Source organism: Macaca fascicularis, chromosome 6 (assembly GCF_037993035.2).
Source record: "Macaca fascicularis isolate 582-1 chromosome 6, T2T-MFA8v1.1".
In the NCBI taxonomy this organism is placed as follows: domain Eukaryota; kingdom Metazoa; phylum Chordata; class Mammalia; order Primates; family Cercopithecidae; genus Macaca; species Macaca fascicularis.
In genome coordinates this window covers 133,433,780-133,446,373 of record NC_088380.1, presented here as the reverse complement: position 1 = coordinate 133,446,373, position 12,594 = coordinate 133,433,780, and the positions used below count along the sequence as shown (strand labels likewise).

Below are 12,594 nucleotides of genomic sequence, written 5' to 3'. Positions count from 1 at the left end.
GCCAGATGTGTGGCACTGCTGGGCACACATCAGCAGACAGTCAATACTAGGTCCCTGTTTGTTGGTAGGGACGAAATGGAAGACAGAGTGTGCTAGTGTCTCTCCTCATCGTCTGTGTTTGACCCCACTCCTTCTCTGGACAACTTGGACTCTGTCGTTACTACATGGAACAGTGAGATGGGAATGTCAAATTATCTGTAGAGTGTTTCAATGCTAATCTGAAGAAAAGCTATTAGGCCTCATTACCCATGTGAATTGACACCATTATGTAAGCACTGAATTAAATATATTGTTGAATGGATTTTGGAAAGCATTATAGCAAGCATTAAGCAGGTACCCAAATGGGAGGACAGCCATCCTATTTTCCTAACTGTAGAAATTATCTTTAGTCTTTCAACAAGCATGAGGTTTTCCTCATCCTTTTGGGGATTGGTTCAGTCAAGATGGTAGCATAATCAAGATGTCAGAGATGTTCCTAAGTGAGGAGGTTCAGAATCCAAAAGCCAAGAGAGGGCATTAATGAGTTCATGGCATCAGGTGAGTCTTATTCTATGTTGGCTCTCCCCAAGACCATCTTCAGGCTCAGTTATTCACTAAAAGGACTCACAGGACTCAGAAAAAAACTGTTATACTCATGGTTATGGTTTATTACAGCAAAGGGATACAGATTAAAAGCAGAAAAGGGTGAAGGTGCATGGGGCGAAGTCCAGGATAAACAAGACACAGGCTTCCAGGTGTCCTTTCCTAGTGGAGTCAAACAAATATGCTTAATTTTTCCAGCAATGATTTGTGACAACATGTGCGAAGTATTTGCCAATCTGGGAAGCTCACCTGAGCCTTAGTATTCAGGATTTTGACTGGGATCAGTCACACAGACATGCAATATCTGCATGACTGACCTCAGCTACTCAAACTCCAGCCTCCCAGGGCAAAAAGAGGTGTTCACCATAAATCACATTGTTGACATAAAGTATCTGATCATACTAGTATTGTGGCCCAAGGCCTCTGGCATGCAAAATAGTCTTATGAGGCAAACTATTACTAGGACTCAAAGCTCATCTCTCAGGAGCTGGTCAAGAGCCAGTCCTAAAAATAGGCCTGTCTTGGGAATGTGCAGGGGTTGAGCAACCCAACCCTTTCCTGCAGACATTCCCAGGGTCAAGACACTGGAAGGCTTTGGACACATGACTGAGCTTATCCTACCTCAGCTGTTACCTTCCAACAGTAACATTCTCTCTTCCTTCCACATGGGATCATTGTGATTCAGAATAGTAACGACTATTTTCACAAAAAGTAGGTCATCTACAGCAAGGAGACTATAAATTATTATTGTTATTTGTATCATATCATTATTATTCAGGGGGTGGGGCATAGGAATGAGCCCTGAACGCTTCCTTGTTATCTCATAACAAGACAGAAATGCCTTTTCCCAAGGTTCTGAAGGCAAAGATAACTTCAGAGCAGCATTTCTCCACTCCACACTGGCATTTAACCTTCTCCCTTGCTCTTCTCTGTCTCCCTTTACCTGGCAGTGGCTGAGAAATCCTGGCCCCCAGCATGAGAAGCGGACTCTGTTTGGCGACATGGTGTGCTTCTTGTTTATAACTCCCCTGGCCACCATCTCGGGCTGGCTGTGCCTGCGGGGCGCCGTGGACCACCTGCACTTTAGTAGTCGGCTAGAAGCCGTCGGGCTGATTGCACTCACTGTCGCACTCTTCACTATTTACCTCTTTTGGACACTAGTAAGTATGGGCCGTGGCTGGGGTTCAGGCCATTTGGAGCTGGCACCCTCACCGCTGGCACAGGCCTTTCTTCTTGTCTGTAACACACTCACCTGCCTGGTAGAAAGCAGACCTTCAGATGCTGGCGGGAGCGTGAGATTTGGTTTATGACTATGTGTGTGTGTGCCTTTGTGTGTGTGTCTGTGATGCTAAGGCAGATCACATAAAGAAAAAGCTCAGCTTCTGGGTGTCCATCAGTCAAAGACACAGACACACCTTGGACGTTTCCCTCCTCTAGTACTCTAGGACTCCATCTGTTACGAGGCATGGCATTTTCTTTCTCTTGTTTATATTTCTCACTTTTGCTGGGATTGTAGTATATTATGAATGATGTACTTGGCCGCTGTTGCTGTCACTGCCTGCACAGACCATGAATCCTCCCTGCTGGTTATTTTCTTCTTACGTCCTGACACAGCCTAAAGTCTTTGTTGGACGTGGAGGCGCACTTTGCCTGATGATTATTCTGTGTGTTGGGATATTGACTCTGCTGCCCATAAAAGCACTAATTTATCTAGCTGAGAAGCTGCCACCAAAGAAAGGCCATTTCCCAATAAGTGTTCTCGCTGTATATGAGGAAGAATTTTTAAATATCCCTTTTTACATCCTTTTAACTTTTAACTTCATGCAGTAGGTTGATTGCTTGAGTACTAGTTGACAGCACCCACAAAATGCAACATTTGATCTCTCTCTTTATGCTTACCTCTGGGAGCTGTAGGGAAGGACATCACTGTCTCCTAGAATATTTTCAGAAGCTAGACCCCCTGCTTCCTGGCATTACTCTCCTGTGCCTGCTCGTTTCTAATCTGAGCACGTTCCATTGTTATTTAATATGTATTTCCTGTCTAAAATGTACCATTCCCATATCCCATAGCACAGTGTCAGCATGTGGAAGCTGCTTCTAGCATACACTTCCTCCCTTTCTCTGTCTCCCAGACCCTGTTCCTCCAGCTGCCACTCCCAAGACCCTATTCATTTCCCTCTTCTTCATCATATGGCTCTTCCAGCTCTGCGCCTCCCCTCCAGTGAGAGTGTTCAAACAGTAAGGAGATACATTTCAGTTTCAGTAAAGAGGGAGTGTTCTAATGCTAAGAACTTACCTGAGTCTTATGGTTGATTTAGACATTCTGTTCCCAGGCTAATGAAGCCCCAAGCAAAACTATTATTGCCTCCTTTAGAAGTCTACACTTCGGCCAGGCGCAGTGGCTCATGCCTATAATCCCAGCATTTTGGGAGGCTGAGGTGGGAGGATCACTTGAGGTCAGAAGTTTGAGACCAGCCTGGCCAACATGGGGAAACCCTGTCTCTACTAAAAATATAAAAATTAGCCGGGCATGGTGGTGCATGTCTGTAATATCAGCTATTTGGGAGGCCGAGGCAGGAGAATTGCTTGAACCCAGAAGGCAGAGGTTGCAGTGAGCCGAGATCATGCCACTGTACTCCAGCCTTGGTGACAGAGTGAGACTTCACCTCAAAAAAAAAAAAAAAAAATAGTCTATGCTTCCAAAGTACGTCCTGGTTCATTTTTAATCAGGCAATGAAGCTGTTCCAGAAGCTTCCATTGTGATGGGAGGAGGGTTAGAAATAAGAAATGAAGGAGTCCTAGCAGCACCATCTAACTCTTGGTCCACAGCACCACTCTGGGAAAGTCATCTGACCTCTGTGAGGCTCAGTGTCCTCATCTGTCAAGTGGAAATACTGGTAATGCCCATCCTGCCAAATTCCCCTGGTGTTATGAGATTTAAGTCAACATGTATATGGGAAAGTACTTTGGAGAATAATATAAGTTATTGCCATGTTTAGAGGTTTTCTAGTCTACAATTTTTTTTAGAAGAGTGCCTATGATGAAGGATGGATGAAGTGAACTTAAATGCTGGGCTTTCAAAACCAATGTAAGGCCTTTCTGAAATCCTGCTTTGTGAAGCATACACTTATCTAACAAGAAAGAAACAGGGTGATAGGTGGCTGGAAAGGAAGGAAGAAAGAAAGAAAAGAAAGAAGGTTATCTTGAGAAAAAATGGATGTGACCTTGTTTCATCTCCCATCCCAGGTGAAAGAAAGGTTTGGGTGGAAAAGGTACCTAGACTAGGCTCTTTCAGGAAAATGGTAACATACTTCATTCCAGAAATATTTCTCACGGGTGGTGCTAGGCATGCATTTAGAATCCAAGGGCCCTGTGTTTAAACCCAAGATTTAGCATCCTAATAACAGTGTAAATTCAAATAGGATACTTAACCTCTCTGTTCATCCTTCCTCTTATACAAAAAAAAAAAAAATACAGGAAATAATTGATAACCACTGAGTCAATGGGTTATTGCAAAGAGTGAGATAACGTCTGAGAACATACGTGCAAGCACCTAGCAGAGTGTTGGCCCCAGGCTCCTTCCTGCGGCTTCCCTGCTCTGCCAGCTTCCACCCTCCCCCTGCCTTTATAGAATGCAAAGTTAGGGCAGGGAAAGAAGGCATCTCTCCCCTTTGACTGGTGTGAAAAACGTGCTGTGGAGTCAGCTCAGCAATAGGTTACTGAACATAGAATAACTCCATCCCAGATAAATGCTGTACTGAGCAGCCCTGGCAAGAGCCGTAATTCAGAAGCTGACAGCACTTGGAAACTGCCCTGCAGCAGAAACCCATTGTAAACAAGCTGTCAAGCTTAAGGAGAATATGCTGTGAAAATGTCTTAGATAAACAAACACGGTGTCAGTCCAAGCCTGGGTCCTCAGAGGAGCCGTTCCTGGAAGGGCCTCCCTGGTACTGTGAAGAAGGACAAGCGCTCATGCTGCACGCCTCAGAGTGCCTTGGAGTTTCTCACAGGCACACATGGCGATGCGGGTCCAGCCCTGACACACCCTCAGGGAGTCCCACCTTCTGGAACCTGCTGTGTTCCAGGAGCACACCTGGGCCCCAGGAGGCCAGGGCCTTGGCCAGCTCCACCCTAAGAGCTCAGGTAGAGGTGTCCCAGAAACATGACTATCCATGTCACAAGTGATTTGAAGCCCGTGGACAGACACAAAGACAGCTGGCTGAGAACTGAGTCCACATTAAACATGAAGAAATTGTCGGTAATGGACTTGGTATTAGCCCCAGTTTGGAGTTTGGAGGAGAATTGAGGCACCGTGTATAGGAAGTCTTTCCACTCACTACATCACTGGTGCAACCAGTGTCCAGCACAGAAGGGAATGAATGAGCAACCGGGTTCCTCAAAGGCTGATTCCTGGTCCCATGGTTTGATTGTTTAAATTCTTCTTATAAAAGGGGAACCGCCAATGGAATGCTGTCCCAACAAGGCTCACTGTGGGGCTGCTTTAGACACATCCCCCACAAGGCCTACGAGCAGCCTGAGGGTATTCAGCGGTATTTCCCCATGACCAATTCACTCCTATACTCCTTTCCCCGGTGCAGTGAGAGATAGATAGGTGAGCTGGGCACATTGCTGCGGAGGCCGTTTGCCAAGGCCTCGTCCCATTGATATCCCTATATCCCTAAGTCACACCATCACTTCCAGAGAGAAAGGGCAAAATCAAAATATGTAATCAGATATCCCAAAGCCTTCTGTGGCTTTTTTTTTTTTTTTTTTTTTTTTTTTTTTTTTTGAGAGGGAGTTTTGCTCTTGTTGCCCAGGCTGCAGTGCAGTGGTGTGATCTCGGCTCACCGCAACCTCCACCTCCCGAGTTCCAGCGATTATCCTGCCACAGCTTCCCGAGTAGCTGGGATTACAGGCATAGACCACCACACCCAGCTAATTTTGTATTTTTAGTAGAGACAGGGTTTCTCCATGTTGGTCAGGCTGGTCTTGAACTCCTGACCTCAGTTGATCCGTGCGCCTCGGCCTCCCAAAGTGCTGGAATTACAGGCGTGAGCCATGCGCCTGGCCACCTGCTGTGACTTTATAGCACACCTTTGCCCCAGCCACAGTCACCTCCCTTATGGGAAGAGTAGATGCTAACATTTTCTAACCCTTCTCCTAATATTCATGTGATCACAGCTCTTTGTATAGCAGACTTGCCCATGATAGGAGGTTAGTTAGATGAATAAACTAAGAAACTTCAGGAAGCCCATCCCATAAGGAGTAGTATTTTTAGAATAGTGGCTCTATACTCTCTTCCTCCTCTCTCCTAAACTCAAAACTTTAAGAAATATCTAAGTGGGCCGGGCGCGGTGGCTCAAGCCTGTAATCCCAGCACTTTGGGAGGCCGAGACGGGTGGATCACAAGGTCAGGAGATCGAGACCATCCTGGCTAACATGGTGAAACCCCGTCTCTACTAAAAATACAAAAAACTAGCCGGGCAAGGTGGCGGGCGCCTGTAGTCCCAGCTACTCGGGAGGCTGAGGCAGGAGAATGGCGTAAACCCGGGAGGTGGAGCTTGCAGTGAGCTGAGATCCGGCCACTGCACTCCAGCCTGGGCGACAGAGCGAGACTCCGTCTCAAAAAAAAAAAAAAAAGAAATATCTAAGTGAAATTCCTGACATTATTGTTTTAGCATCTTTTTATTTTATGTTTTCTTTTTCCTCCCTGCCTTATTCTTCTTCTAAACTAGACCTCCTTTCTTTCTAATTATATTGCATTGCAGGGATGCAGTGTCTTGGAGCATCTAGAGAAGTAGCATTAACCCAGGGCAATGCAAACCTGTGGTCTCCTTGGCGTTGTGCTCAACTGCCTTTATTTTCCCTGACAAAGAAGCGTCTTCTTATGATGCTGGCTTTTTATTGATTGAATTTGCCTGCAGACTGTGGTGATTAACCACAATTAAAATAGATTAATGTATAATAAGATCTCATCTGTTTGTCTACACAAGTGGGCTGAATTTTTAAATTTCCTGGCCAAAGAACCAGGAGACCTGCTAAGTTGTTGACTCCCCGTGTTCCTTGAAGCAGTGTGTCTCAGGCTTGAATGCACATGCGGATCACCTGGGGATCTTGTTAAAATGCACTCTCTAATTCCTTAGGTCTGGGTGGGGCCTGAAATTCTGATATTCTAACAAGCTCCCAGGTGATGCAGCCTGCTGCTGGTCCAGGACCATGCTGAGAGCAGAGCCTTAAAGAAAATAGCCCAATCCCTCTCTGTCTCTCTTTTTCTTCTTCTTCTTTTTTTTTTTTTTTTTTTTTCTGTTATCCTGTATCTAAAGGGTGTCACAAAATTCTTTCTTATATTTAAGACACACAAAATAACAGCCCAAGAACACTAAAATGTATGCTCTGTGCCCTGTGCTAGGTGTTTTATATGCATTACATCAAGTATTGCATATAACACCTTACAAACAAGGAAACTGAAGCTTGTTGACAGCAAATAACTTCCCCAAGTCATGCAACCACTAAGTAGAGGATGCAGATTCCAGGCCCGTGTGCCTGGCTCTGGAGCCTGCGGCCTGCACTCATAGCTACTTCTCCAATTACTAATGCCAGTGTGCACAGCTCTCAGCATCATGGAAAAGGGGACTCTTTATTTGAAATCCAGCTTTCCTGTAATGTTCACAGATTCCAGACTTCTTATATTGCCAGAGTTCCTTATTAGTATAATACTTGTCTGCATTCCACCTCTTTCCTGCCGTTGGCCCTGAACAGCTGGCTTCCCAGCCTGCCTCTCCTACATTCGTGAGTGACACCAAGCAGCAGCAGGACAGAATAGATACAAGAGAATCAAGCTTGAAAAAAAACCCAAAATGATCCACTTTGGCATGTTTAGGGACTTTTGAAGAAAAGCACATCTGTGTGAGTTTAAAAGCGTATATTTTCATACTCAACTCTCTCTGGCACTCAGCCCATGACATCTGCTTTCTAGCCTCAGAAATTTGAATAAGTGGCCTTGAATTTCATGACCCTGCCGTGAAGACTAAAAAGCCCATTCTGATCAAGGGCCTGCACTTTCATCTACTTCCAGAAACTCGAGCCCAAGTCATCAGGCCAGCCTATTTTCTGACCACCACAGACCTTTAGTGGGATCAACACAACCCATCCACTCCCAGATAATTAAACAGCCCAGACCTGATTTGTCACTCCAAGCTCATGAGCTCCTTCCTTTCCAGCACTTACCTACACATCAGACTCTGAATTTCTTGGACAGTCCATCAATGTTTTTTTTTTGTTTTTTTTTTTTTTTTTGAGATGGAGTCTCGCTCTGTCGCCCAGGCTAGAGTGCAGTGGCCGGATCTCAGCTCACTGCAAGCTCCACCTCCCGGGTTTACGCCATTCTCCTGCCTCAGCCTCCCGAGTAGCTGGGACTACAGGCGCCCGCCACCTCGCCCGGCTAGTTTTTTTTGTATTTTTTTAGTAGAGACGGGGTTTCACCGTGTTAGCCAGGATGGTCTCGATCTCCTGACCTCGTGATCCGCCCGTCTCGGCCTCCCAAAGTGCTGGGATTACAGGCTTGAGCCACCACACCCGGCCTAATGTTTTATGCCGGCCTTCTCCAAAACAGACTACAGGTTTAAGCATCTCATTCCAATGTATGTACATAAAAAGCGAGCACCTCGGCCAGGCACGGTGGTTCACACCTGTAATCCCAGCACTTTGGGAGGCCGAGGTGGGTGGATCACCTGAGGTCAGGAGTTCGAGACCAGCCTGACCAATATGATGAAACCCCGTCTCCACTAAAAATACAAAAATTTGCCAGGCATGGTGGCGCATGCCTGTAATCTCAGCTTCTCAGGAGGCTGAGGCACAAGAATCACTTGAACCTGTGAGGCGGAGGTCGCAGTGAGCTGAGATCATGTCACCGCACTCGAGCCTGGGTGACAGAGCAAGACTCTATCTAAGAAAAAGAAAAAAGGAGAGGCTTAAGTTTGAAGCAGTGTTGCAATCAGAAAATATAGGATGCTTATTCACTCATTCATTTACTCAGCAAACTCTTTTGAGCAACTTCCTAAGTGCCAGGCACTGTAACAGGTGCTGGGCATGCAAAGATGAACATAACACAACCCCTGCTCTCAAGATGCTTCTAGTGCAGGGGGAGAGAAAAACATGCACAGTGCTGTTCAGGACACTCAGTGCCATGTGGGTAAGCCTGAGGCACAGTGGGCACCCAAGGGAGTCATGCCTCACCCCCTCAAGAAGATTTATTAGGGGAGTTAGTGCCCATGCTGCAATTTCCTTACTGGAAGCTGTAGAATGCTAGAGCTGGATGCAATCAGGAATCACCCACTGGGGCCATCAAGCTGTTGTGCAGGTTGTCCACAGGACAGTACAAAGGGTGTCCTTCATATCATAGTATGAATGGGATCCTTTGAGTTATGCAGAGTCTAACTTGCAGGAAGGTACGTGAAGCCCTAGCATCCCACTCATTTAATGGAGAAGAACCTAGGCACCTGATAGGCGCATTGCCGAGGTCACACAGCTGGGCAAGGGCTGGCATTGTATCCACCACTAGTCCAAAAATAAATCCAAACTCAGAAAGAACCTCATTTTCCCATTTATATCCTGAATTTACCCAGTATGAGGAGGAACAAAGGAAGCCACCATGCAAGCCCTGCCCATGTGTCCACACATAGGGTGCTCTTTGGCTGCTGCCCAATCTCTCAACACTCACTGCATGCCAGAGCCATTTTGCCCAGGGTTCTTGCCCTGCTTTAGTGCTGCCAGCTCTTTGAAGCTCTTTCAAATGACGTATTTGTTTCTTGTATTGATTATCCACTTCTGCTCACCTGAATTCTTTTCTCTTCCTTTTCCTCTCCCACCCCCAGGTGTCATTTAGGTACCACTGTCGATTGTACAATGAGTGGCGTCGGACCAATCAGAGGGTGATTCTCCTCATTCCAAAGTCTGTCAATGTACCTTCTAACCAGCAGTCCTTGCTGGGCCTCCATTCCGTCAAGAGGAACTCGAAGGAGACAGTTGTTTGACGTTTGTGTGGTTGGTTGGTTGATTCATTGTTTGGGGTTTGGAAGTGTCTGCCCTGGGGTCATGCACTGAGCCACCCCCAAGCCCTTCCTTAAGCCTGTGGGTCTAAGAACATCCAGAGCGCGTTAGCACATTACCCCGAGCAACGACCTCCGCCAGAAGAAAGCAAATGCTGTTTTACTTCAAATCATGGATGCTGCAATCATATGATATTTGCTAAGCTGCCAAACATGTTTATTTAGCAGATACTGTATGGAATTTTCTGAACACCTCTTTAACGTATGAGGAAGGTTGTCCTGCTACGGATGCAATTCAATTCTTCCTTTTTTATTACTATTTCAAACATACATATATATATATATATATATTAAACTTAGATGATAATCAAAATCAAAAAGCCAACATAAAAACTGGTTTCTTGGTTTGGTTGGGTCTTATTTGAGTTAGTTTATTTGTTTCTCAGTTTCTCTTATGGATTCTTTGGAGTACTTTGGTAGCCTGAGTGGTCTTTGTCATCTTTTTCTGTCCGTTACCCAAGGAGACAGCATAACAGATGCAGAACAAGTCATATTTGAAGAATGTTTTCTACTAAACTTCATTTAATTATTCAGTTTTTAAAGGGAAAAAGGGCATGGCAACTCTCCACATAGTGAGCTGTTTGTTTAAATATCATTAAGGAGAAAAAAAATATGGTGAAACGCTCACTCCTTTCAACTTGTTTGGTACTGACAGCTGATAGAAGCTATTTTCTAATAATAAATAATCCAGTGTGTGAAAGACAAAACCCACTGATTGCAATACTCTTTTTTAAATCGTAAAACCTGTGAAGTTTCTCAAAGCAGGTTTTAAAAGGAAAAGCAAAAAGGTTGGTGTTCTCACTCCCATCTCATTTAGTGCATGTCTTAATTCTGCATTCATAATGAATTGGAGGATCATTAGACATTTCTAGGAACCCTAGACCTGTTTTGCATATCAATTAGCATTCCCATTGCTCTATTGAATTTCTAGCTTGACAGGTAGATGTGGAAAAAAAAAAAAAAAAAGCCTGTCCTAGCAGCCCTGCACTTATTCTAAGACCCCTTTGTCTGATTCTTTAAAAAGAGCCCCACACAGTGCCTTCCCCCAACCATGAGCCAATTCTGTCACAGTCCGAAATAGACTTTTTCTAAGGGTTTCGCGTCCCTCTTTTATCCGTCGCAGGGGTAAAGGGTCTGATCCGCAGCCTGCATTGTGCGCGCGCCGAGGCAGGAGCGGATGTCTTCTGAGGAGAGCGCTGGCCCGGGTTGACTCTCAGGCTCCCGGCTGTCCGCCCGCCCACACGCAGCGAGGAGGGGCGGAGCCCTGCTTCGGGAATGCTTAAAATATGGAATTCTAGAACATGACCCACATTCTGAGTATCACTCCAGCATCTGCCTTGTGCTCCCCACGTGGGAAAACGAGAAGTGCAAAGGAGCAGGCAGCGAGGAGGGTAGCGATTTTTGTCTGCAAATTGATGGAGCTGATGCAGGTGTCCCCTTTGTCGGGGAGCCCTCCATTCACTGGCTGCCCCCAGCGCTGCCTGGGGAGGGAAACAGCTGTACTGCTCTCCGCTGCAAAACTCAGATGTGCTTTATGGCTTGTGACAATAGATTTCCTCCCCACTACGCTTCACTTGGACACTTCAATTCCAGTAATATACGTCTCAGCCCTTCTGTTTACTCCGCCCTGCTCACCCCTCTGGGCTGTCATTAGCTGCACCACCACCAACAGTTTCTTAATTGACCTTTTTAAAATGCTGGACACCACCGGCTGCACACAGCTGCCACACATTAAATTTCCAGAGCAAAGAGTCCAGCTTGGTAGCTGGTGAATTGCAGCCCTGTAATATACTTGACAAATGATGTCCACCCAGCCTTAGTCCCTGAACTGTCAGGTGAACGAACCGTGACGCCTCTCAACTGAATGGCACAACATTCATGAGAGGACCATCTCCCTTCTCCCTGCTTCTTCCATGAATTAAGGAAGCAGCAGATTTCCAGGATGATTTCCTGTCAAGGTTGGTTGCAGAGAATTCCTGCCATCTTGGTTCATGAGATGAGACATGACACCATCAAAGGCAGCCAGGTCCCAGGCAGTCAATGGGGATCCTGCGTTAGGAAGGGTTTGCACATTAATACTGTGCTTGTGCCACACCTCTTTCCTTCGTGTTTGCATCCCTGCCCTATGAAGTAAAGCAGAGTCCAAGATGCAAGGAGTAGATTGCATGTGGGATGGTGGCAGGACACCCCTGGCAGCCAGGCAGAGCATCAGTGCCTCCCTTCCCAGGTCACCAGCTTGGGACCTCCTTGCGAGAGGCTCTGATCTCCATCGGCATCAGGGCCCATAGGGGATTCTGAACTCTTGGAGGATATTTCATCCCCTCCAAGCCATGCCCCATGGAAAGGGCTACACCTCCTACAGGAAGGGGTGCCTTTTGTTCATGGGTACAGAGGCACGGTGCAGCTTACCAGCACCCTTGCTAGCCTAGACCTCTTCCTGTACTTCTTTTTGAAAGATCAAGAATGAAGAGGAAGAGATGAGGAGTGGGGGTCCTTTACCTAAAGGACCCTGGTGGTTCATTGCTTCTCTTCCACAGACTTTTTTTAAAACTCCCTCTCTTCCATACTCCTTGCTGTGATTCTGTCCTAATCATTTTTCTTGAGAATATCATGTAGAGATAAATGTGTGTCACAGTGAAGCCAGAAGGTGAATTAACAACTAAGACAAATCCAGCATGCTCTTGCCTGCCCTGCATGTGTGCTCATTTGGGGAAGGACGGAGGACACAGGGCATCGACAAAAATTCTACAGCTCCTCAGAGAACAGAGCAGAGACTCAGATGAGCTGTAAAATCCATTAAGGAAAAATAAATGGCATGATTTGGAAGTTACTTTGATTTGTCTTTCATTGTCCTAGTCTCCCCTGCCCCAAGTGCCTGGGCCCTGCCATGGATTGACACTTTCAG

General features: G+C 46.0%; 1 protein-coding gene across 9 annotated transcripts in view; it reads left to right on the top strand.

Annotated features, from left to right (window-relative positions):
- Positions 1-12,519, top strand: part of MARCHF3 (membrane associated ring-CH-type finger 3) — a 166,954-nt gene extending 154,435 nt beyond the window's left edge. For 7 of the 9 annotated variants that reach the window (XM_015451841.4, XM_065546704.2, XM_005557667.5 and 4 more), the window contains 2 exons: positions 1,533-1,742; positions 9,456-10,047. In XM_015451841.4, the coding sequence (XP_015307327.1) occupies positions 1,533-1,742; positions 9,456-9,614 (369 nt within the window). In that variant the 3' untranslated portion in view covers positions 9,615-10,047. Of the gene's footprint in view, positions 1-1,532; positions 1,743-9,455 lie in introns of all 9 variants that reach the window. The other 2 variants (XM_065546705.2, XM_073994148.1) reach the window with 2 other exon arrangements.
- The last annotated feature ends 75 nt before the right edge of the window (positions 12,520-12,594 follow it).